This window comes from Danio aesculapii, chromosome 16 (genome assembly GCF_903798145.1).
Source record: "Danio aesculapii chromosome 16, fDanAes4.1, whole genome shotgun sequence".
NCBI lineage: Eukaryota > Metazoa > Chordata > Actinopteri > Cypriniformes > Danionidae > Danio > Danio aesculapii.
Window position 1 is genome coordinate 35,576,201 of NC_079450.1, and position 24,028 is coordinate 35,600,228.

Below are 24,028 nucleotides of genomic sequence, written 5' to 3' on the forward strand. Positions count from 1 at the left end.
TTGACCTTGCCTATACCACCATCCCAAAATAAAGCTGTAATTGATCCTCATCTCTGTTGCCACACAACTCATTACACATGTACAATCACACATACACACAAGAAATCTCATTTTTTTGACAGGAATAATGACAAAATATGTGAATTTCCAGAAAATAGTAAAGAAACTGTGTATATACTTTGTATATCATAAAATAATAAACTTACATCAACATATAATATGAATCAACTGAATTACATCAACACAATAATGAATCAACATCTAAACTCCAGTGATATTTGCTTTATGTTAGTTTGCTCTGGATAAATAGAACATGCTTGAGTGTGACATTGCAAAAACTCACTTCTCTCAGATTTTATTTAGCTTTTTAAAAAGTAGTTGTCTGTGTTTTATGCTTTATAAGTAAAATCGGAATACAAGGTACATTGAAAAGAAAGAAAAAATATATAATCCACAGCAGATGCACAGGAGAGCATGTAGACGAATTATGGAGATCATAAAGCTACGGTCACACTCGGCTTTGTGTGTGCGAAATTCTGTCGTCCGGCGCTGCGAAAAGGGGTGGGATTTAACAAGCTCATTAGACATTTAAAAAAGCGAGCGATTGCTTCATGTTTTATATTTGGTGCTGTTTTGATCCTTGATTGGTCTCATGCAGCCAAGTGATGCGATTTCGCAGGTCAGAGTTCACCAAGCTTGAACTTTGCACCGCAGCAACCTGCGAAACTTAACGCATGACCCTGCGTTTCCATTCTGACGTATTCGTGTGCGTATGAATGGAAGTCTATGGGAGGAAAAGCCAAGTGTGACCGCAGCTTAAAGCAGTTACATATAATAGTACAAATTTTTCAGTTTAAACATACAACTTTTAAAGCAGCCCTCACAATCCCTATACTGTATAGACCAGTGTTTCCCAACCCTGTTCCTGGAGGCACACCAACAGTACATATTTTGGATGTCTCCCTTTTCTGACCTGAACTTCAGGTGTTGGAGTCTCTTCTGATGTTATGATAAGTTGATTCAGGTGTGTTTGATTAGGGAGAGGTTGAAAATGTGTACTGTTGGTGTGCCTTCAGGAACAGGGTTGGGAAACACTGGTATAGACCATATCAATGACCCTGAGTCACTTTTACAGTTGTGGTTTACAGACTAAAATGTTTCGTGCTGTTTACAGTAAAATAGAGAATGCAGTACCTTTCTTAATGAAGCAAGGGTAAATAAATATTTTTGTGCTTCCATGGTGTTCTCTTGTGTTAACATCAGCACTAGATGGCGCAGTAATATTTCTGTCCTCATTCTGTATCAGCTGTTTATCATTAACTAAACTAAGAGTTGGGATGAGTTGAGCTTCGGATATGAGACTTCGGAGGTGAGACTTGATCATGATGGCTCCTCGTGGTTTATACTGGACTCTCTGGACGTTGGCGTGTTTTGGTAAGTCTTTTTATGGATTTAATAATGTTATGTATCGAATTTGTCTATTTTTTTTACTACTCAAATGGTGGATGATTATTTTTTCAGTTGATACTGTTGATAATTGTAGAAAAAATATGTTTAAAATTCTTTTACATTTTTTTCACTAGTTGCTGTTTTACTGTACATTTCAGTCAAATAAATTGTGCATCCATGGTGTATGAGACTTCTTTTGACTAAAACATTACAAACTTGAAAAAACATCATCCTTAATTTTAAAACTTGATGGAATTTATGGAATTGATGGAACTCTAAAAACAAAACTGAGAAAAGTCAAGCAGGGTATCCAAATTGCAAAACACTGGATTGGGCATTTATGCTGTATAAAAACATCCTTTTCACTTGTAGAATCATTAGTTCAAATAAATTTTCAGTGATATAAATTAATTAATTACAGACACTCAAATTACTGTAATTGAGTAGTATTTCTCGGGAATTGTACCTTACTAAGCAGTTTTTAAAATGTTACTTTTTTAGTGCTGCATTTTTAGTGCTGCATCTGTACTTTCACTTCACAGTTGTCCTTCAACCTGCAGTCACTATTTATTTTTTCTTGTCCATGGGCTCATGATTCCTGTCCAATGAAATCGGGCATAAAAAAAAATGCATCAGACAGACCGATCTTAAGACCTGGAAGATTTATAAATGCAGCAAACATGTACAGTAGAGTGAGGAAGCATTAAAATTCTCCAAGGGGATGCAAAATCATTACACGCATGGAGAGAAAGACTGCATGTCAGACTGATAAGAAGATGAAGGATGAAGACTGAAATCACCAAATGGCCTTAAATAATAACTTAATAATGCATTAAATGTTCTCATACACATGCACAAATTGTATTCTATCAGTGCTGCATGATCTAGGCTTGTAGCAGAAACTGCAGGACACTCGTAGCTTGTTAGTCAATGTTCTTTCTTCTTGTTAGTCAATACTTTAACGCGTCATCACAGCTGGATTTTTGTAAATGTAATTTTTTTTATACATTTTTTGCATTTTTCTAAATTTAGTTAAAGTTACTCAGCAGCAGAGTAAAAGTTAAAGAGACAATGAAAGGATTAATTAAGTGATGATTTTGTACTAATGATGAACACCTGTCGTTGATAAGCAGGAACAAACAGGGGCCTATATTAAAGCTACGGTCACACCGGGCTTTGTGTGTGCGAAATTCTGTCGTGTGGCGCTGCGAAAAGGGGCGGGATTAAACAAGACGATTAGACATTTAAAAAAGCGAGCGATTGCTCCACGTTTTAAATTTCTGTCCAGAGAGGTCCTGTTTTGATCCTCGATTGGTCTCACGCAGTCAAGCGATGCGATTTCGCAGGTCAGAGAGTTCACCAAGCTTGAACTTTGCACCGCAGCGAACTGCGAAACATGACCCTGCGTTTCCGGTCTGACACATTCGCGTGCGTATGAATGGAAGTCTATGGTAGGGAAAAGCTCAGTGTGACCGCAGCTTAAAACGATTCGTGAAAACGTCATGATGCACATAACTTTTGAAAATACGCATTAAAAAACACGCGCATAACTGAGTAGGATAAACCTTTATTCGATAGAAAAGATGCGCCTAAACTACGATGAAAACACATTTACTGAACAAATTACAGTATTGTTATAAGAGATCATATGATGATGAAAATGTGTGAATAGACAAACCAGCAGGCCGAGCACACTGTAACACATCTCAAATGTTGTTTTGGTCATTCATTCTAAAATGCCTTAAGCTGCGGTCACACTGGGCTTTTCCTCTCATAGACTTCCATTCATACGCACGCGAATGCATCAGACCGGAAACGCAGGGTCATGCGTTAAGTTCCGCAGTTCGCTGCGGTGCAAATTTCAAGCTTGGTGAACTCTGGCCTGCGAAACCGCATCACTTGACTGCATGAGACCAATGGAAGATCAAAACAGGACCTCTCTGGACAGAAATTTTAAACATGGAGCAATCGCTCGCTTTTTTAATGTCTAATCATCTTGTTTAATCCCGCCCCTTTTCGCAGCGCCGTACAACAGAATTTCGCACACACAAAGCCCAATGTGACCGCAGCTTAAACCGTTTCAATATTAATGTCATTATTATTAACGACCTCTAGAGCGTGTTAAGAGCATCTGTTCTCCGCGTCTCATGGCTTCAAACGCCCCCACGCGTTCATTGTGTGTCAGCATTGTCTTCTGAGGTGCAAGTACATTTATTAAATAAAGAAAAGATTAATGTAGCTTCTTCTACCGCAGTAAATTCTGTTTTTACTGTTGATATTTGGCGCCAGTTAAAAAGGAAGTGACGATTTTGTTTTTGACTCTTGGAGGAAACGCTGTTTTATTCGCACATCGTATATGCGTTATTCCAGTTTTGCCCATAAATTTAATATATTTGGATGAAAACATAGCTATTGCCTACATTTCAGTCACACAAAGAACAAAGTCACATACGAGAAGGGCTTGTCCTTTTTTAATAAATAATTAGCTTAAATTCACTGACTTTCAACAGAGACATGTACTGTTACCCCTACTGAAAAATCCAGCTTAAACCAGCCTAGGCTGGTTGGCTGGTTTTAGCTGGTTGACCAGCCTGGTTTTAGAGGGGTTTTGGCCATTTCCAGGCTGGATTCCAGCCATTTCCAGCCTGGTCTTAGCTGGTCAGGCTGGAAAATGACCAGCTAAAACCAGCTTGACCACCTAGCCAGGCTGGGAGCCCAGCTAAAACCAGCTATGTCCATCTTAAACCAGGCTGGTCAAGCTGGTTTTAGCTGGATTTAGCTGGTCATTTTCCAGCCTGACCAGCTAAGACCAGGCTGGAAAAGGCTGGTAACCAGCCTGGAAATGGCCAAAACCCCTCTAAAACCAGGCTGGTCAACCAGCTAAAACCAGCCAACCAGCCTAGGCTGGTTTAAGCTGGATTTTTCAGCAGGGACTTGATTAATGGGATTATAATTTTTTCCAAAAACTATTGTTTAGTTAAACCTCTATCATTTGATCAATAAAAAAGGCAGACACACAAGTGCACTTTCAACGTGTATAAAAGTGGGAACGTGTGAACGTTTCACTGATGCAGTGGTGTTGCTTTTTTAAATATATGGTCATATTAGCTATAACTTTGCATGAGCACATCAAGTTCAGCTGGAGAAAGAAATGGTGATCTCTTTTTCAGATGTTGCCATAGTCACTCGTCATATCAGTGCTCCATTGATAATGCCTTTATATAGTCGCGGTGTGACCGCTTAACTTTGAGTTGGTCTACTCAAAGTTGATTGACCTAACTCAGATCCGCTATTCTGCAACCGAAAACTCTAAGTTTTCGGTTTTCTAAGAGTTTTTAATCTCTCTGTAAATCTATATACATAATATATATATAACATCTGTGACAGTTTAGTAAAAGATAGTAGTTTATAATCAGGTAATCAGTTAAGATAATCAGTTTATAACTATATTATACATCGTTTGAATGATTAATTATAGTAATTCATTTTAATGTGACACATTATTGTTTGTTTTTTATATTTTACAACAAAGTGATTTTAACCAAGTATGATAATATTAAGATCCTGAATTAGTTTATTACACTTAATCCTACAATTAGACGGTCTATTATGTTTTCTTTGTGTATGTGGACACATGAATAAAGTCATGTGTCTTTAACCAATTAATTTTATTTACATAGTTTGAGTTCAGAAACTGCAGAGATGTTAAAATGATCGTTACGATATAATAATAATAATGACTGAAATGGGAAACCATATTTGTAAATTCAATAGGTGGCGATAATGCTAAAGAGTTAGTTAGTTAGTTAGTTAGTTACCATATATGGTTTGCCTAAATCGTGTGTGCTAGATTGTGTGTGCCTGAAACGTGTGTTCTGCGGTTCTGCAGCTGGATATATCTCGAAGCTCCTGATGTTTGTAGAGTTGGTTAATGATCTCTGCTGAGATCTTGAGAAATCACATTTTTATTGTGTAATTTGTTTTATTTTAATTAATTATTCTTTTATTTAAAGTTTTATTTTCAGCTGATTTCATCCTTGCTTTTGGCTGTAATTTGTTTTTCTTTTCTTCAGTGATTCTGCTTGTTAACAATTGTTTATTAATAATTCTCAATCCTCCTTTAATTAGACACTTAATTATCTCAATAACTTTCAGGCCTGTCTGAGTGTTCAACCCTCTATAGTGAGGACACTAGTGAGGATTTTGCTCTGGGATTTGAGGGGTTAAATATGTTGGATGAAAAATACAGACTGTGGAATGTATTTTTAACAGAAATAATCTGTAATCTGAATTTACGAATGTAAATTGTTAAAAGCAGTAGGTTACTGGTAACCACAAGAAAAAAAAGAAAAGAAAAAAAAAACAGCAAAATACTGTAAAACGTTCTTTGTGTCACCATTGCGGAGGATAGTAGCATCCGTGTGCAAGTCCAAGATGAACTAAGAGCATTTGAGAGGATGTTGCATTGTCTTTTATTGAAATGTAACTGTGTAAATACTAATGTAGTGAGTAAAGATATGTTTGCTAATTACACACATGAACACATTAATGCATTTAGTGGCTTTACATTTTCGTGCATCAAGCTACATTTTTTGTAAACTGAACATTGTATCAGTTCATGAAATTCAGATATTTTCCGTGAATTTAACAGTTCTATAAAACTTCTGTATTTTTTGCGGAAATATGCTGGTAACCACCGCTGCTAGTGTTTTTCAGTAAATTTAACGGATATTTTTTTAACAGTGCAGTGAGCTTCTCTGTCTGTCACATGTTTTTCATTATCTGAAATTTGATCCACTGACACTGAGCTCAATCAAGATGGTTTCTCATGGTTTTTACTGGACCCTGTGTATATTTGTGTGTTTTGGTGAAACTTTACTGTTTAATGCTAGTTAGGCATTTGATCTGCAGAAACATGCAAGTCTTTTAATCTAGAACTTTATTTTTATTTTCTCATAGGACAATATTTTGGTCAAGATCTACAGCTTCCTGAGCTGCCTTCATTTGAAGAAGGCCAAAGCGTGACTTTCACCCCAGAAAACCCACCATCAACATGGCGTCAAACTACATGGACTTACAATATAGATACTTCCATAATTACAGCAGCCTCTGGTGCAGTTTTAGTAAACCCAGACTATGAAAGAAGAGTCAGTTTTGACTCAAACACTCTTGCGCTGGAGCTCAGGAACCTGAAACTAAATGATTCTGGAAAATACAAACTGAGTGTAGTAACTAGTCCTGGAGCGTCAATTACAGCAGAAACTTCACTACAGGTGTTTGGTGAGTATTACTAAAAGGGTTAAAAGTGACAAAATGTGTTCATTCATTTTTTTTTCGGCTTAGTCCCTTTATTAATCCGGGGTCGCCACAGCAGAATAAAACGCCAACTAATCCAGCATATGTTTTACACAACGGATGCCCTTGAAGCTGCAACCCATCACTGGGAAACATTCATACGCTTTCATTCACACACATACACTATGGACAATTTAGCCTACCCAATTCACCTGTACCACATGTCTTAGTACTTGTGGGGAAAACCGGAGGACCCGTAGGAAACACGCCAACATGGGGAGAACATGCAAACTCCACACAGAAACACCAACTGACCCAGCTGAGGCTCGAACCAGCAACTTTCTTGTTGTGAGGCGAACGTGCAATGACAAAACATGTCTAAAAGATAATTATAATAATTCTTTATTTTTATAACACATTCTTTATTATAATAATTTACTAATATAATATGTGAAAGATTTTAAATTAGGCAATTTATTATGCTTTAAATGTACTATTTAATTAACCAAACAACTGCTAGAGAGCTGTACACTCTTAGAAGTGAATCCTTCATATATCAAAATAAAGAACTGCAGCTCATGGTCCAGGGTTTTGCACAACAAACATAACCAACTCAGTGAATAAATAATTTCAAACTACTAAAATGCATCCTATATCAGGACATTTTCAGATTGTTAAAAATGTCCTTAAGACATTTTTGTATGTGTGTAATGTATTATGTAGGACTCAAATGGTCCATTGCATGTTCAAAAATTGACGCAGATCTGAATTGAAAATTAACAAGTTTTATTTTGAATGCAAGAAGTTAGAGAGTACAATTTCTGCGCAGGAGAGATGTACTACTGTATCAGTCTCTGCCCATAATACTGTCTTTCATGCTTTTTATACTGTCTCTCACACACTCTCTAACCCTTAACCTTATTGACTTATATGGTGTTGTCTTGACAGTTTGATCATTCAGCAACCAGATATTCCTCTTCCTGGTATCTGTTATAAGCAGCAGGCCTCCACCCTAGTAAATTTATTAGTAAATGTTTAGCAAAATCTAACAATAAAAAATGCTATCCTTCAATTATTATCCATTCTAATGCAGAAACTGAAAATACCCACAAAACACAATTGTGTTCAAACGACTTCTTTTAGACATTTCTTTAAAAATAAATTAGACATTAAAATGACGTCTCTTAAGGGTGCAGAATGAAAGTTTTTCTCATGTCCTTTTTGGACTTAGACACAGCCTTAGATGAAATCAACTAAAACATTAAATCTCTCAAAATCTCAGCAAAAGATAATTTTGCACCTCTACAAACAGCATCAGCAGCTTTACTTGTAATTAATCTGTTTGGCTTTATTACTGTTAGACATCTACCCAAGTTCTCAGTCACAATTATTGAAATTTTTTTACAAAGTTTTAAATGTTTTATTGGAAATAAGTCACCACAGCAGTGAAGAGTGGTTGCTTTACTTGGGGTGTTTCATGTCAACTTCTCTTTGTTTGTTGAAGCAATATATTATGTCAAAACATATTGCAGGACAAAAGCGATTGCTGCATTTTCCTTTAAAAGTTTGATTCACTGATGTGTCAGTAATTTTAATCTTGTACATTGATGATAAAGTGGTGTAGATTTCACTGAGCTGTTAGTAAAAAATCATGTGGTTCTGTATGTTGAAAGTCAGCAGTGCATTGCTCAGGTTTTTAATAACACCTTGAACATCTGAGCAAATCAAAAAAGCAGACATCAAGAATCATATGCTTCTCAATGATGATGACACATTTCATGCTGCAGTACATGCTGGGAGAATCATACACCGATTGTCTATGACTGTATGGAAATGTTTCACCATATTGAGATGCATACGCTGATTCTTGATGGATATTTTTAGTGCCTTAGATGTTCACTGTGCTTTTAAAACCTGAGCAATGCACTGCTGTCTCTAAATGTGTTATCAGTGTAATTAACACCACAGTGCTACTATTACACAACATTAAAAGTCACTAACTAAACAAGGTCAGTAAATTAAACTTTTAATTAACCCAGCATCGTTAACAAACTGCTTCTAGGATATCTTGTTATAGCAACAGACACATAATTTTGCTATCTTTAAAACAGTGACCCAAAGTAAAGCAGCCACGCTTCACTGTAATGGTGATTCTGTAAACTTGTATTTTCAATAAAACAACTAAAGCATTTCATTTTTAATAAATGTGATGGGGGACATTTGAAGACATCTGACAGTAATAAAGTCAAGCAGGTTAGTAGTAAGTGAAGCTGCCGATGCTGTTGAGTTTTTTTTTATTGATCCTCTGCTGAGATTTTGAGAGATTTCATGTTTTAGTTGATTTCATCTAAGGCTGTCAAGCCTTATCATATCAAGTCCAAAAACGACATCACAAAAACTTTCATTCTGCACCCTTAGGGGATGTAATTTCAACATCTAATTGTCCAAAAGAAACATCTAAAAGACATAATTTGAACTCATTTGTGTTTAGTGGGTGGGTGAAAATGAGTGTTTTCATCTACAATTACTACAAAATTTATTTTAACAGCCACTGCACATGGAAGTTAACAGCACAATATTTCATGATAATACTTTTATTTAAAAGACTACTTCTCAATGTTTGGAGAAATTAGCCATTATATATATATATATATATATATATATATATATATATATATATATATACAAATAGGTCTTCTTCGAGAATCACGTGTCTGCCAGGTGCGAATGGGATCTGGAAATCCTCAGAAATGCTTAAATTTTAATCTAAAGGTTTTAAAAGTGCTTAGATTTCAGAAAAAGGGCTTAAAACTGATTAAAAATAGAAATATTTTGCTTTCATAATTCTTTCTTTTTTCAGATAGTTACCTATTTAAATAAAATGTAAAAATACATTTTTTCTTTTGCATAAAATTTTAACCTCGCTGACTCATGTGGCTGTTGCGTATCTGCATGGCAGCACTATTATCTGTCATTTTAAAGCAGTGGGGGCGAAATGTGTAAACGTTGCTTCACGATCACTGTCTTGAAGTTAAAAGCTATATTTATAAAAGCAGCCTCAAATCTCAGAATGTTCTCGTGTAAGTAGCCTATGCAGAAAGAATGTTTGGCTTTAAGTATGGGGAAGGCTGCTTTCTGTTTCGGGTCACATAAAACAAACATTATGTTATTACTGTACCACCTCTTATGCTATTACTATTTAAATCAAAATTTTGAACCTGTTATCATTGAGGAAGCACTTAACAAATGAGGTTAACAAGAAATCTTTGAGCGAGTCATTCATAGTAAGTGACTTTATTCATTTATAAATGAGCCTTTTTGAATGAATCTGAATGAACAATTCAGTGATGAAGACTAAAGGTGCATCCCAAATCGCATACTTATGCACTATTCCATGCCATTTTGTAGTATAAATTGTGCACTTTAATTACCCAGATGATGCACTCATTCAGCGGGTAAAATGAAATGTGTAATGTTGGACACTCCACACACTCCACGATGGCAGTTTTTCTTTAGTAGCAGAACTGCTACTATTAATTTTTATCAAATATATATATATATATATATATATATATATATATATATATATATATATATATATATATATATATATACACCTGTATATGTACACCTTTACATTACAAGAAAAGGAAATGGGTGCAAATAAAGAACACATAAAATGTTACAGAAAATACTTTTTAATAAAATAATACACATAACTGAATCTTAAAAAGCAAAATAGATAAAAATAAATAATAAATAAATAAAAGGAACTTTTCCTGTAATTTATATTTTTCTATTAAAGAAAGAAGACTAATTGCACTTTTTGTTTTCATTATCTCAAGGGATTTTATATAAGAAAGAATCTCATTATAAAAAGCACAAAAAAATTGGTTTCACCTTCAAATATTTTGATTTACCTATGTAAAATTTTCCAAGCATAAGGATGTTGTTGATTAGGAAGGCATCTTCTTTACTGTCCATTATCAGTCCATAAATGATATCATTCACATTAAAGATCCTTAAGTGTGGAATCTTTGGGTAAAGCCAGTCATAAACATTTGACCATAATGCATCCACAAACATACAGTGAAAAAACAAATGATCTGTTGTTTCAATATCATCTCAAAACAAACATTTATTAGACTCAAATCCAAATCTAATTTTGAAAAATTCACTTGATGGATATAATACTTAAAAATTTTAAATGAACTTCTTTAGTTTTTGGAGACAGAGGAAACTTTATTTAGTTCTAAGTATTTCAATGGTAATTTTAGAGAATTTATGCGAAATTTAGTTTCTATAAACTGTTAGAGGATATATAATGTTGTTAAAGAGATGTCTACACTGTAAAAAATGTCCATGATTTTAACAGTAAAAGTCTGTACAATCTACAGTGAAAACCTGTTAAATGATTAACAGCTCATTTCTGAACAAAATAAGGACAATAACTGTTACAGATCTAACCTTTGTTTTCGAGAAACTAATCAGAGTGTCTTAAATCTCACCACACACACTCATTCACTAGTCCCTAAATTAGTCAATTAGTTTAGTCCACTAGACAGAGTGAATGACCACAAATAAGTGAATTGATGAACACCTGCTGTTAACAAGCACAATCACTGAAGGAAAGAACAAGAAATAAAACTACAGACACAGCCTCACACCAAACCAACTGAATTAAAACAGAGGATTAAACAACTTCATTAAATAACAGCATTAGCAGCTTCACTGATTACAGATTGACTTTAATTCTCTCATATCTGCAAGAATATTTGATAATTAACAGAGGTTTATATTTTTATTGAAAATGTTTGATTTGACCTCACCATCATGGAGATCAGAGGCTGCATTAGTTGAGCTCCAAACACATTCAGACGGTTATAACTGTGTTTCTGAAGATCATCAGTTACAGCAAAACAAGAGATGAAAACTTTTATTCATTTTTTTTTTATATATTTCACTTCTTAAAATTGATTGTAATAAGTCACAAAAAATGTTGGAATCAACTGCATTTAATTTATTCAATGGTATCTAAGACAATAGTACAGCGTCCAGAAAGATCAACTAACAATTATGATGGAATAAATCATTAGAATTTTATTCAGAAAACCTAAACCGCTTAAACGAGTCATGTAAGACACACAGACATCAAGAATCAGGATATGAACCTCAACCATGGAAAAAAAAGCTGCTTAATTCATTCATCTGCAATGCATGCTGGGTGGCAGCATAGTACAAAAAAAAAACTCCCAGCATGCATTGCAGCATGATTAAATTATGCAGCTTTATGCTCTTAACAGTTCTTTCTTTGCCTTTAATTTATTTAGTTTTTGGGGTGTAATATTTCAGTAGAGTGTTTTGTGTTGTTCTTGGTTGTTTTTTTATTTAATTTTTATTTTTTGTTTGTCTTAAAATGATATTCAACAAGACTGCAAGGGTAGCTTTGATATTATAGTTAATCTCATCACTCTTAAATTTATGTTTGCTCTGGCTTTTCATGTTATGCAATTAGCGTGATTATCTCAGTTGACTATTGCAACCAAAGTATAAACCAGTGTAAATAAGAAGTTGAAGATCTCGACTAAAGCAGTCTCTGTCCTCCATCATGGTGACTTCAAATGAACAACAATTTCATTAAGAGCTTTTGTTCATGTGACAGAAATAAAGTCAAAGCTCAGTAATAAGTGAAGCTCCTGATGTTTGTAGAGTTGTTTAATGATCTCTACTGAGATATTGAGAAATAAAAGTTTTATTGTGTAATTATTTTTATTTTTATTAATTATTATTTTATTTAGTTTTATTTTCAGTTGATTTCATCTTTGATTTTGGCTGTAATTTGTGTTATTTGGTCTTGTTGTTCTTTCCTTCAGTCAGGGGCATTGCTAGGGTTGAAAGGGATAAGGGGCTTAGCCCCAAAGAAGTCAACCCCCCCCCCACCACCACCCCCACCACCAAATGAATTAGTTGCAAGACAGTTACATTACTTTATAAATGATAAATGAATGAATAACAATGCGTTTATTGAACAGTGCATTTATTGAACTTTTATCACTCTGTATGAACTATATACATGTTCTTTGTCCTTCATATATTTCAACCCATTTATTAAACAATTTATTTTTCAGTAGTAACTTTTAATAGTAGCATTCCAGTCACGTTTAGAGGATCACTTTCAAAAGGTACTCTAATCCTAATAATATGATTATAAAGAATTTAATAATAAATAAAAGGTTTTTGAGTTGACAATGCTTTAACAATAAACTGTGAAGCTCTGTGACTTGTAACACCAAAAAAGAAAAGAAAAACAACATTGATAAATTAACCCACTTCTCATTTACTAGTCTGTCATGAGTCATATCATACTGTACCTCTTGAGCCACCTGTTTCCTCCTGATTTGCAGTGTCTGTTTGTTTTTTGAAAAATGTTGTAATTTTCTGCATGTCTTCAAATCTGATTTATTTTATAGAGTGAGTTGTTATCCAATGTGATACAAAGCTCCAAACATGTACATTTGGACAGAGTGATTAACTGAGGTGTAGGGTTGTCAAGATACTGGAATTTCTAAATTCAATACCTTGCAAAATACTGATAATCAATGGCTATTTTAATATAATAAAATTGCATCAAAAATAGAAAAAAAAATATTAAAATAAAGATCTATATGCTAGAAATATCTTTACTTCAAACTTCTTTGAAGGGAGTTATTTTCCAGTCTTTCTCAAAATAGGATGATGTGGGCATTGTGGCATTTTAAATGCATGTAATGCCTGTTTTTCATTCATGCTTGAGCAGAAATTCCATATATGCCTCACAAAAGTAGTAAGAAATCCCTGATATGGATGAAGGCATCCAGCTATTGCTGTAGTTGAATGCATGAAAATAAGATCTGAATAAACATAAAATGGCTTTAACAGATCATTTTCACTATTGCGACAATAAACGGTTTATATGTGTTCTTCCAGCCATATTAGGTATTTTCATAGGAATAAAGTGGATTTATAATCTGATGCTAACTGGCATAGCATATTACAGTAACGTTAGCTATAAAAATAATAAGCTTGATGCATGAACTCACTGTGATTTAACTACAGAATGTGAGATATTACTGGCTATATCATCTAGATAAAAATGTCTAGATATCTATATCATATCTAGAAAGCTACAATTTACGTTTTTCTGACTAACTTGCATGTATTTACATTTATGACGCACATTTTAATGATAAGTTATTTTCTTTCAACAAAACTACACACATGTTTTATAGCAAAAACAATTACTAAGCTTTATCAGTAGTTAGAACTATTCAGTTTCGCTAAAAAGTTGTAATATTACCTCATCAGCTTCAGCTCCTCATAATAATGAATGATGACTGAATCAATGGATGGTGCAGTGGCGGGATTTTTTTTAACACTTGCCGTTTGCCAACAGTGCCACTCCCACCTGCTGGTAGAAACCGGTACTGCTGAACAGCTGACTAATTACCCGTCACAAACGCTCCGTTGGCATTGAGCGGAATGTGCGTGATGTATGTGATTATTTTAAGTACTTAGATAACAAAATAAATATTATATACAACAATTTTTTTTAAATGCAACATTTTCAAAAAGATCAGGGGCTTTTGACAATACATCAGGGGCTTAAGCCCCCAAAGCCCCCCCCTCGCAACGCCCCTGCCTTCAGTGATTCTGCTAGTTAACGCTTGTTCATCAATAATTATTAATCCTCCTTTAATTAGACACTTAATTATCTCATTAACTTAATCCCTGTCTGAGTGTTCAACCCTCTGTAGTGAGGACACTAGTGAGGATTTTGCTCTGGGATTTGAGGGGTTAAATGTGTTCGATGAAAAAGACTGTGGAATGTATTTTTAACAGAAATAATCTGTAGATTGAATTTACGAATGTAAAATGTTAAAAACAGTAGATTACTGGCAACCACAGCTGCCAGTGTTTTTTTGTAAAATTAAGAAAAACAACAGCAAAATACTGTAAAACATTTTTGTTTCACCATTGTGGAGGATAGTAGCATCTGTGTGCAATTCCAAGATGAACTCTGATGTTATTCGGCATCTCCTTTTGTTTAAAGGTAACTGTGTAGTTATTAATGCAGTGAAAGTCTGTTTGTTAATTAGTCACACATGAACACAATAATGCATTTAATGACTTTATTTAATATATATTACTTAGACATTTAAAATATTGATTCTAATGCCAGTAAATGCCAAGTAAAACATAGTTGCTTTCTGCAAATATAAATAATTAACTCAAAGGTTTGTAAATGATCATCGCATCAGTTAAAGAATAAAATTTTCTCTTGTTAAAAATGCAACATTTTCTGTAAAAACAAGTTTACAGAAAAATTCTGTATTTTTTACAAAAAAGTTCTGGCAACCAGCTGCCAGTATTTTCCCGTAAATTTTACAGAATCTTTTTAACAGTGTACAAATACACTTTTAAAAAAAACTTTTCATCTGCAGCGTCATACGACAGAATTTCGCACACAAAAACCCAGTGTGACCGCAGCTTGAAGCTACGGTCACACTGGGCTTTGTGTGTGCGAAATTCTGTCGTACTGCGCTGCGAAAAGGGGCGGAATTAAACATGATGATTAGACATTTAAAAAAGCCAGCCATCGGTCCATGTTTTAAATTTCTGTCCAGAGAGGTGCTGTTTTGATCCTCGATTGGTCTCACGCAGTCAAGTGGCGAGATTTCGCAGGTCAGAGTTCACCAAGCTTGAACTTTGCACTGCTGCAACCTGCGAAACTTAACGCATGACCCCGCGTTTCCGGTCTGACGTATTCGTGAGCGTATGAATGGAAGTCTATGGGAGGAAAAGCCAAGTGTGACCGCACCTTAAAGCTACGGTCACACCAGGCTTTGTGTGTGCGAAATTCTGTCGTGCGGTGCTGCGAAAGGGGGCGGGATTAAACAAGCTTATTAGACATTTAAAAAAGCGAGCGATTGCTCTATGTTTTACATTTTTGCCTAGAGAGGTCCTGTTTTGATCCTTGATTGGTCTCATGCAGTCAAGTGATGCGATTTAGCAGGTTAGAGTTCACCAAGCTTGAACTTTGCACCGCAGCGACCTGCGAAACTTTACGCATGACCCCGTGTTTCCGGTCTGACGCATTCGCGTGCTTATGAATGGAAGTCTATGGGAAGAAAAGTCAAGTGTGACCGCAGCTTAAAGGTGCGGTCACACTTGACTTTTCTTCCCATAGACTTCCATTCATACGCACGCGAATGCGTCAAGGTGCGGTCACACTTGACTTTTCCTTCCATAGACTTCCATTCATACGCACGCGAATGCGTCAGACCGGAAACGCAGGGTCATGAGTCGAGTTTCGCAGGTTGCTGCTGTGCAAAGTTCAAGCTTGGTGAACTCTGACCTGCGAAATCGCATCACTTGGCTGCGTGAGACCAATTGAGGATTAAAACACAACCTCTCTGGACAGAAATTTTAAATATTGAGCAATCGCTCGCTTTTTTAAGTGTCTAATTATCTTGTTTAATCCCGCCCCTTTTCGCAGCGCCGTACGACAGAATTTCGCACACACAAAGCCTGGTGTGACCGTAGCTTCAGACCGGAAACGCGGGGTCATGCGTCAAGCTTCGCATGTTGCTGCATTGCAAAGTTCAAGCTTGGTGAACTCTAACCTGCGAAATCGCATCACTTGGCTGCATGAGACCAATCGAGGATCAAAACAGGGCCTCTCTGGACAGAAATTTAAAACATGGAGCGATCGCTCGCTTTTTTAATGTCTAATAAGCTTGTTTAATCCCGCCCCTTTTCGCAGCGCAGCACGACAGAATTTCGCACACACAAAGCCCGGTGTGACCGCACCTTAAGCCAGGTCCAAGCAAAATGCCAGCAGGTGTCTGTAGTGCCTATTTGTTCTTGTTTGCTATCCCGCCGTGGGTGCGATGACGTGTGAAAAATGGCAACGGTTGGCCGCGCCTACTTGTGGCTTCTTTTGCAGTGTTCAGAAACCTATAGATGACATCACGGATACTACATCCATATATTTTACAGTCAATGGATGCACCCTGTCCGCCATCTTGCCCGAAGTCCAGGCGCACATGTTGGATAACTTTATTTATTTTGGATTGTGAAAGCGAAATTCTCCTATGAGAGTGATTATAGTGCCTCCCGATGGAGAATGCAGTAATATTCATTACAGGTATTATTTGATGCTTTGGTCATTTATTTCACTAATTTGGCAACCGTCAAAAGTCATCAGGGAAACGGTTTGAATTTCCGCTTAGTAAAAAAACATTAGTGTTCCACTTGGGACGACACTACATACATATACTATGCTGTTGAGTGTGTAAGTCCATAAGTACATAGCGCATTTGTGTATAGTGTGCAATTTGACACGCAGCTTGAGATTTAGCACCATGCATTGGATATGTTGGTTTATCATGTGATATGATTGTTTGTGGCTGGACTCGCATCATTAATCATTGCTAGTCCAATCAGATATCATTGCTAGACCAATCAGATATCATTGCTAGACCAATCAGATATCATTGCTAGACCAATCAGATGATTTCTAGCCTCTAATAAATAAGCCCATTCATCCTACTATCCTTATCTTTGTTTTTGAAGTATACCCCCATCCGCCCATGTCTCACGCAAATCTGTAATTTGCCAAAATGCTTGATTTAACTTTTCGGTGATCATCTACTCTCTCTGAATTTCACAATCTGAATTTCTGTTTTTTTACTTTTAAAATATTGAATTTGATGTTCTGAATTTCATTATCTTGAAAACTTACAACTGTAGTTTTACAAACTGGATATCTGCAGTCTATTAAGTTTGAAAAATGTCTATAAAATCTGCCTTAAAAAAACTTTAAAATTCTGTCTTAAATTTTAGACGTTAAATATTCAAGTTAAGAAATTCAAATTCAAAACTATTTTAAATGGCATATAATATTTAGTATTTTTAAATTACAATCGTTAATAATTCAAATTACACAATTCAAATTCAGTTTGATTTGGCATTTTTTATGCTCCATACGTACTGAATATTTTATACTGTTTATTGGTTCTTTATATTTTGCCAACACAGAAACAATATATCACGTCATGCTCATTGGTCCAGAAGAAACATTAATTGAGGGTGAATCATCTGCTAACATCACCTCTGAGGGAAGCGGCACCATCACCTCTGTGCAGTGGATGAAAGATAACAGTCCTCTGTCTTCTAGCAACAGAATCATCTTCTCATCTGATAACAGATCAGTGTCCATCAGTCCAGTGCAGAGATCAGACGCTGGAGAATATCAGTGTACATACAGTAACCCTGTCAGCTCTGAGATGGCAAAACTCACCCTGACCATCAACTGTGAGTGTGAAACATTTCAACATGTGACCTGATAAATTCTAGACATTCTTCAGCTCTCAGTTTGTTCCTCTAACAGTGAGTCTCTTGTCTGTTTTCTAGATGGACCAGATGGTGTTTCTATTAGGGGTCCAGATGTGGTGGATTCAGGGGTTCAAGTGTTTTTGTCTTGCTCTGCAAATTCTGAACCTTCTGCTTCATTCAGCTGGACGTTTAATGGGTCAGACACTGGTGTGACCACAGACAAATTCACCATTGATAAGACTGACTTCACAGACAGTGGAGAATACATCTGTACAGCCTTTAATAGAGTCACAAACAAAAGAGAATTTAAAACACATGCTTTAATAGTTCAAGGTAAGCAGTTACAGCTAACTAAACTAAACTAAAGTTTAAACTAAATTAAAGGTTAACATCCATTACAGTTTGTACAGTACACTATATAATATGTTGTTTTGTATATTTGTCATAGAGGCTGATGGCAGAGGAGGAGGACTGTCAGCAGGAGCAATAGCTGGGATTGTCATTGGGGTTTTAGTGGCAGTTGGAGGAATCTGTGGTCTTATTGTCTATTTAACAAAAACCAACAAAATGTGATTAAGTTAAATTCATCAAAGCTTTAACACATTTAACACAGATGTTAAAAGCTGGCTTTTTGCAAGATAAAAATGTGGTAGCTTTAACTAAACATCTTTGTCTTTATAGCCCAAACCTAAGCCTTCAACAGAAAGAACAAGCAAGAGGTATGTTTATTGTTGTTCATAAAAAATTTATTAATCTGTTATCTTTTATCATCGTTGTATCTTTATTGTTGTTGTCTTGATTTGTATGTCAAGCGCTTTGTAAAAAGTAACTTTTAAAGTCAAAGTCTTAGGGTCACTATAGGGCTGCATTCCACTCTGCTTTTTGACCTGCTTGTGAACTTCCTCTCTGGGGAATCCCCGAGACATTATAGTTGTTGTTGTTCCAATTGTTGCACATAGGAAATGACAACTACTGCTGTGTGTACCACTGCCACGTGGCAAACATATTTTTAAAATGTCTGCGTGGGTTTCCTCTGGGTGCTCCTGTTTCCCCCACAGTCCAAAGCCATGTGGTATAGGTGAATTGAACTAAATTTGACATAGTGTGAGAATGGGAGAGTGTGTGCAAATTTTCCAGCACTGAGCATTGTACTAGAAAGGCATCTGCAGTGTAAAACATGCCAGTGTTTTTTTGGTTCATTCTGTTGTCAATTGTCGGTTCATTCTGCTGTGACGACCCATGATAAAGCAGAGAATAACCCAAATGGAAGTGAGTAAGTGATTAACTTGGGTCTACTCAATTCCGCCTGTGATGTTTATGTCTCTTTTGTTCTATTTTTGAATTATTAGCCCCCCTTTGATTTTTTTTTTTCTTTTTTAAATATTTCCCAAATCATGTTTAACAGATTCAGGAAATTTTCACAGTATGTCTGATAATATTTTTTTCTTTTGGAGAAAGTCATATTTGTTTTATTTTATTTTGTTGTTGTTGAGAATAAAAGCCGTTTAAAATTTTTTAAACACCATTTTAAGGACAAAATTATTAGCCCCTTTAGGCAATTTTTTTTCGATAGTCTACAGAACGAACCATCGTTATACAATAACTTGCCTAATTACCTGCCTAGTTAACCTAATTAACCTAGTTAAGCCTTTAAATGTGACATAAAGCTGTATAGAAGTGTCTAGAAAAATATCTAGTTAAATATTATTTACTGTCTGTTACACGCCGTGTGGCTCGAAGGATGAAAAGGGCTTAACATAATTATGACCACCCAATGTTTTAAGAATTCCCCTGAGACATTAGCTGCTATGAATCGACACAGACAACAATGTAGCAAAAAAAGTGGTTTGTTTTATTACAATAAAGACGAAGGAAAATATTTAAATCACCCAAAATATATTTACAAATGTGTACAATCAATGCAAAATGAAGTAAACAAACAAACCTGATAGAGGTAAGGAAAATAAGCGGTGCCAAATCAAAGAAAATACCAAATTAAACACCCACTAACTAACCCTCCCCAACGTCCAAATAAATAAAGAAAAATATGTAAATAGGAAAAAACACACTTGGGGTCACACACTCCCTACTCAACTGCACTCACTAGAACAAACATACACAGAATTACACCCGCTTCGAACCTAGTGGATTAACAGAGAATCAACTACGTGTGTGTAAAAATGTAAGTCACGTGACATACTTCACTGTCACTTCCCTTTTAGTAAATTTAAGCAAGTTTAGTATGGGACGTTCTGAACAGATGTACAACTCACAAAAACTCTTTAAAACGAACCAGAGAACAAGATAAGCACAAATGTCACACAAACAAACCATGTTTTATGTTTATGTTTGCCATGTCATCATGGCAAAGATAAAAGAAATCAGTTATTAGTAATGAGTTATTAAATGTGTTAAAATCTTCTCTCCGTTAAACAGAAATTGTGGAAAAAAATAAACAGGGGGGCTAATAATTCAGGGGGGTGTTTATAATTCTGACTTCACCTGTATATATTTTTAATTATAATATAAAAAGTAATATGCTACAAAGTGTAGCCTATGTAGTATATTGTCATGATCAAGATTTGAAGGAAGAAAATGCAGTTTGAGGTATCATCAGAAGGATTATGACCAGTATTTAAGTCTTGGGGGGGCAAAATAATGATTTCATTTGATCTCATAGATGTGCTGTGGTAGCGAGTGTGACCATATAAGACACAATCTGGGCAGCAGCAGATGTGAAGTCTTTGGTCCTCATGGATAATAACTGTGAGGGCGGGGTTAAGTGAACATGTTTAAAGTGCATGTGCCTGACATGTCTGCGAGTGCACATGTTGGTCTGCAGCCAGAATCTTATCAACTATCCAATAAAAGATTTCAAATGATCAATTCATATTTAACGTTGATTCAGTCATATTTCTGTTAGTATTAATCTTTTTTACTTTCTTTAAACAGCAGCACAAAGAGGACAGGAGCCTGTGAGTAACTTTGACATTTTATGTGGGGTTTTTTCTCAACACAACAAGGTCTACTATTTATCAAATTAACACCTGTATTGTAAATCTGATGTCAAATGAAATATTATAATCACTTACAGGAAAAGAAACTTTCAGTTGTTGTACCTGAGATGTAATTTCTCTTATTAGTATTTTATGTCATAAAGATAATTAAAGAGTTTATGACTTTTATAGCATGACAAATGAGTGTATTTTGCGGTCAGCTCAAACAGACTATTTATTTCTCAAATTACTGTTCAAAAATATGTTAAATCAAAAACAAAACTATAGATATTGTCACACATTGTTTAGTTTCAGATTCATTACATTACACCCCCACACAATAGTCAGTTTTGTTTCATGATCTAAATATTAGCATGCTATTTTAAATCCAATCTGATATTGTAATTTAACCAAAACTTACTGTTTGTAGGACTTGCACTATGAAGAAATCCCTGATTCAGCCAGAGAAAATACAATAAACCTGGAGAAGATCAATGAAGCTCAAACATATGAGAATGTTGCATATAAAAATGAATATGAAAATCTAAAACATGGAGTTTTAAACCAGCCACGGGCCCCTCAACCTCAGGTGAGCAGGTTTATAATAATTAATCTAGTACTGTAGTCATCAGAATGTCATAGAGTATTTGTGGTCATAAAATAAGTCTTATTTAATCTGTCCTAGATGTAGCTCTGCAATTAGAAAATCCTTATTCTCATGTTATTCTTAACATATTTGCATAATTTCTCTTATCAGGTTTCAAACCCTCCTCCTGTACGCAGATGAAGAAGTAGACACTGAAACATCTACTGCAAATTACATGTATTGTCTTATTTCAGCAGTTTATTCACCGAACTGGTATCGAAGTGTCTATTTTCAGGTCCACAGAGAATCTGTGAAGGCAGAGCTCAGGAAAGCAATTTTAATACCCATTCTTTACAAAGTTTTTTTTTTTTACATTTTCCATCATTGATGTTCATATTTCCAGTACTTCAACAACTGTATTGTAACCTTAAAACTTTGGTTTAGCTCACATTGAGCATCACTAAATCCATTCTCCAGATCATCTACATAATTCATCACAGAAAATGGCAATCATCATCAGATTCACACTATGCTCCTGCTAATGTGTAAAATATGAGTCTTGCTAAAGAAATGCTGTGTGACTGTTATTAATGTAGGAGTTGCATTGTCTTATTTCCAATCATGTTCATCATCGTTATCAAACAATGTCATTGATATAAATACAGCGTTAATGCAGTGTTACATAATAAATGTATGTAAACTTATTTACGCAATAACATTTGCTTTGTATTATCATTTTTTAAATACATGCTCCAGACATTGTAAAAACTGGATTTTTAAAGTGTTTGTCTGTATAACCCAACAGTCAAATTTATCAAATCAAATGAGTGCAGTTAACTCAAAATTTGCTGGAAGTTAATACTACTCATTTGAAAAGAGTTTTGAATCCAGTGTTGAAGTCAATTGAGTTAATTAAGTGATTAAGTAAATGTTGATTGAGCATTAATATTGTACACCGGCAGTTAACAAGCAGAATCACTGAACAGTCAAAACTACAGCTGACTTCAGTCACAGCCTTTAGCTGCGGTCACACTGGGCTTTTTTCCCCATAGACTTCCATTCATATGCACGCAAATGCGTCAGACCAGAAACGCAAGGTCATGCATCAAATTTCGCAGGTTGCGGCGGTGCAAAGTTCAAGCTTGGTGAACTCTGACCTGCAAAATCGCGTCACTTGACTGCGTGAGACCAATCAAGGATCAAAACATGACTCTTTGGACATGTAAAATATAGAGCAATCGCTTGCGTTTTTTTATGTCTCATCATCTTGTTTAGTCCTGCCCCTTTTCGCAGCGCCGTATGACAGAATTTCGCACACACAAACTCCAGTGTGACCGCAGCTTAAAATTACAGCTGCGGTCACACTGGGCTTTTTTCTCCATAGACTTCCATTCATACGCACAAGAATGCGTCAGACCGGAAAAGCAAGGTCATGCATCAAGTTTCGCATGTTGCTGTGGTGCAAAGTTCAAGCTTGGTGAACTCTGACCTGCGAAATCGCTTTAAGCTGCGGTCACACTAGAGTTTGAGCTTGTGAAATTCTGTCGTACGGTGCTGCGAAAAGGATTAAACAAGATGATTAAGCTGCGGTCAAACTGGACTTTTCTACCAATAGACTTTCATTCATACGCACACAAATGCGTCAGACTGGAAACACAAGGTCATGCGTCCAGTTTCGCAGGTTGCTGCGGTGCAAAGTTCAAGCTTGGTGAACTCTGACTTGCAAAATCGCATCACTTAACTGCGTGAGACCAATCGAGGATCAAAACATGACCTCTCTGGACAGAAATTTAAAGCATGGCGCAATCGCTCGGTTTTTTAATGTCTAATCATCTTGTTTAATCCCGCCCCATTTCACAGCGCCATACGACATTTCGCACAAACAAACTCTAGTGTGACCAGGGCTTTAGACATTAAAAAAGCGAGCGATTGTTCCATGTTTTAAAAATTTCTGTCCAGAGAGGTCCTGTTTTGATTCTTGATTTGTCTCACGCTGTCAAGTGACACGGTTTCGCAGGTCAGAGTTCACCAAGCTTGAATTTTGCATCGCAGCAACCTGCGAAACTTGACGCATGACCTTGCGTTTCCGGTCTGACGCATTTGCGTGCGTATGAATGGAAGTCTATGGGGAGAAAAGCCCAGTGTGACCGCAGCTTTAACAGAAATAAACCATTCAATCTCTTAAAATCTAAACAGAGGATCATTAAACAACTCCACAAACAGTATCAAGAGCTTCATCTATTACTGTCAGTTGTCAACAAAAGCCCTTATCAAGATTTACTGGAAATAACAGCAGTTGCTTTACTAGGGCTCTTTGACTTCATTG

General features: G+C 35.7%; 1 protein-coding gene across 2 annotated transcripts; it reads left to right on the forward strand.

Annotated features, from left to right (window-relative positions):
• Window positions 1–1,353: 1,353 nt before the first annotated feature.
• LOC130242766 (carcinoembryonic antigen-related cell adhesion molecule 20-like) lies at window positions 1,354–22,406 on the forward strand. 2 transcript variants are annotated; one of them, XM_056474666.1, is made up of 9 exons: window positions 1,354–1,434; window positions 6,409–6,729; window positions 17,824–18,099; window positions 18,199–18,453; window positions 18,569–18,689; window positions 18,802–18,839; window positions 21,073–21,095; window positions 21,547–21,705; window positions 21,874–22,406. In XM_056474666.1, exons 1-9 carry the CDS (start codon window positions 1,383–1,385, stop codon window positions 21,901–21,903), a joined length of 1,275 nt encoding a protein of 424 aa, XP_056330641.1. In that variant the 5' UTR covers window positions 1,354–1,382; the 3' UTR covers window positions 21,904–22,406. The 2 variants fall into 2 exon arrangements, with proteins under 2 accessions (XP_056330641.1, XP_056330642.1); XM_056474667.1 differs by having other exon boundaries at window positions 21,076–21,095.
• The last annotated feature ends 1,622 nt before the right edge of the window (window positions 22,407–24,028 follow it).

What these genes read in the sequence shown, in the direction of transcription:
- LOC130242766 (XM_056474666.1), top strand. Translation starts at nt 1,383, where the DNA reads ATGATGGCTCCTCGTGGTTTATACTGGACTCTCTGGACGTTGGCGTGT. An exon ending in ACATGCTTTAATAGTTCAAG is followed by an intron (nt 18,454 to 18,568) that starts GTAAGCAGTTAC and finishes TATTTGTCATAG; the next exon opens with AGGCTGATGGCAGAGGAGGA. An exon ending in ACAGAAAGAACAAGCAAGAG is followed by an intron (nt 18,840 to 21,072) that starts GTATGTTTATTG and finishes TTCTTTAAACAG; the next exon opens with CAGCACAAAGAGGACAGGAG.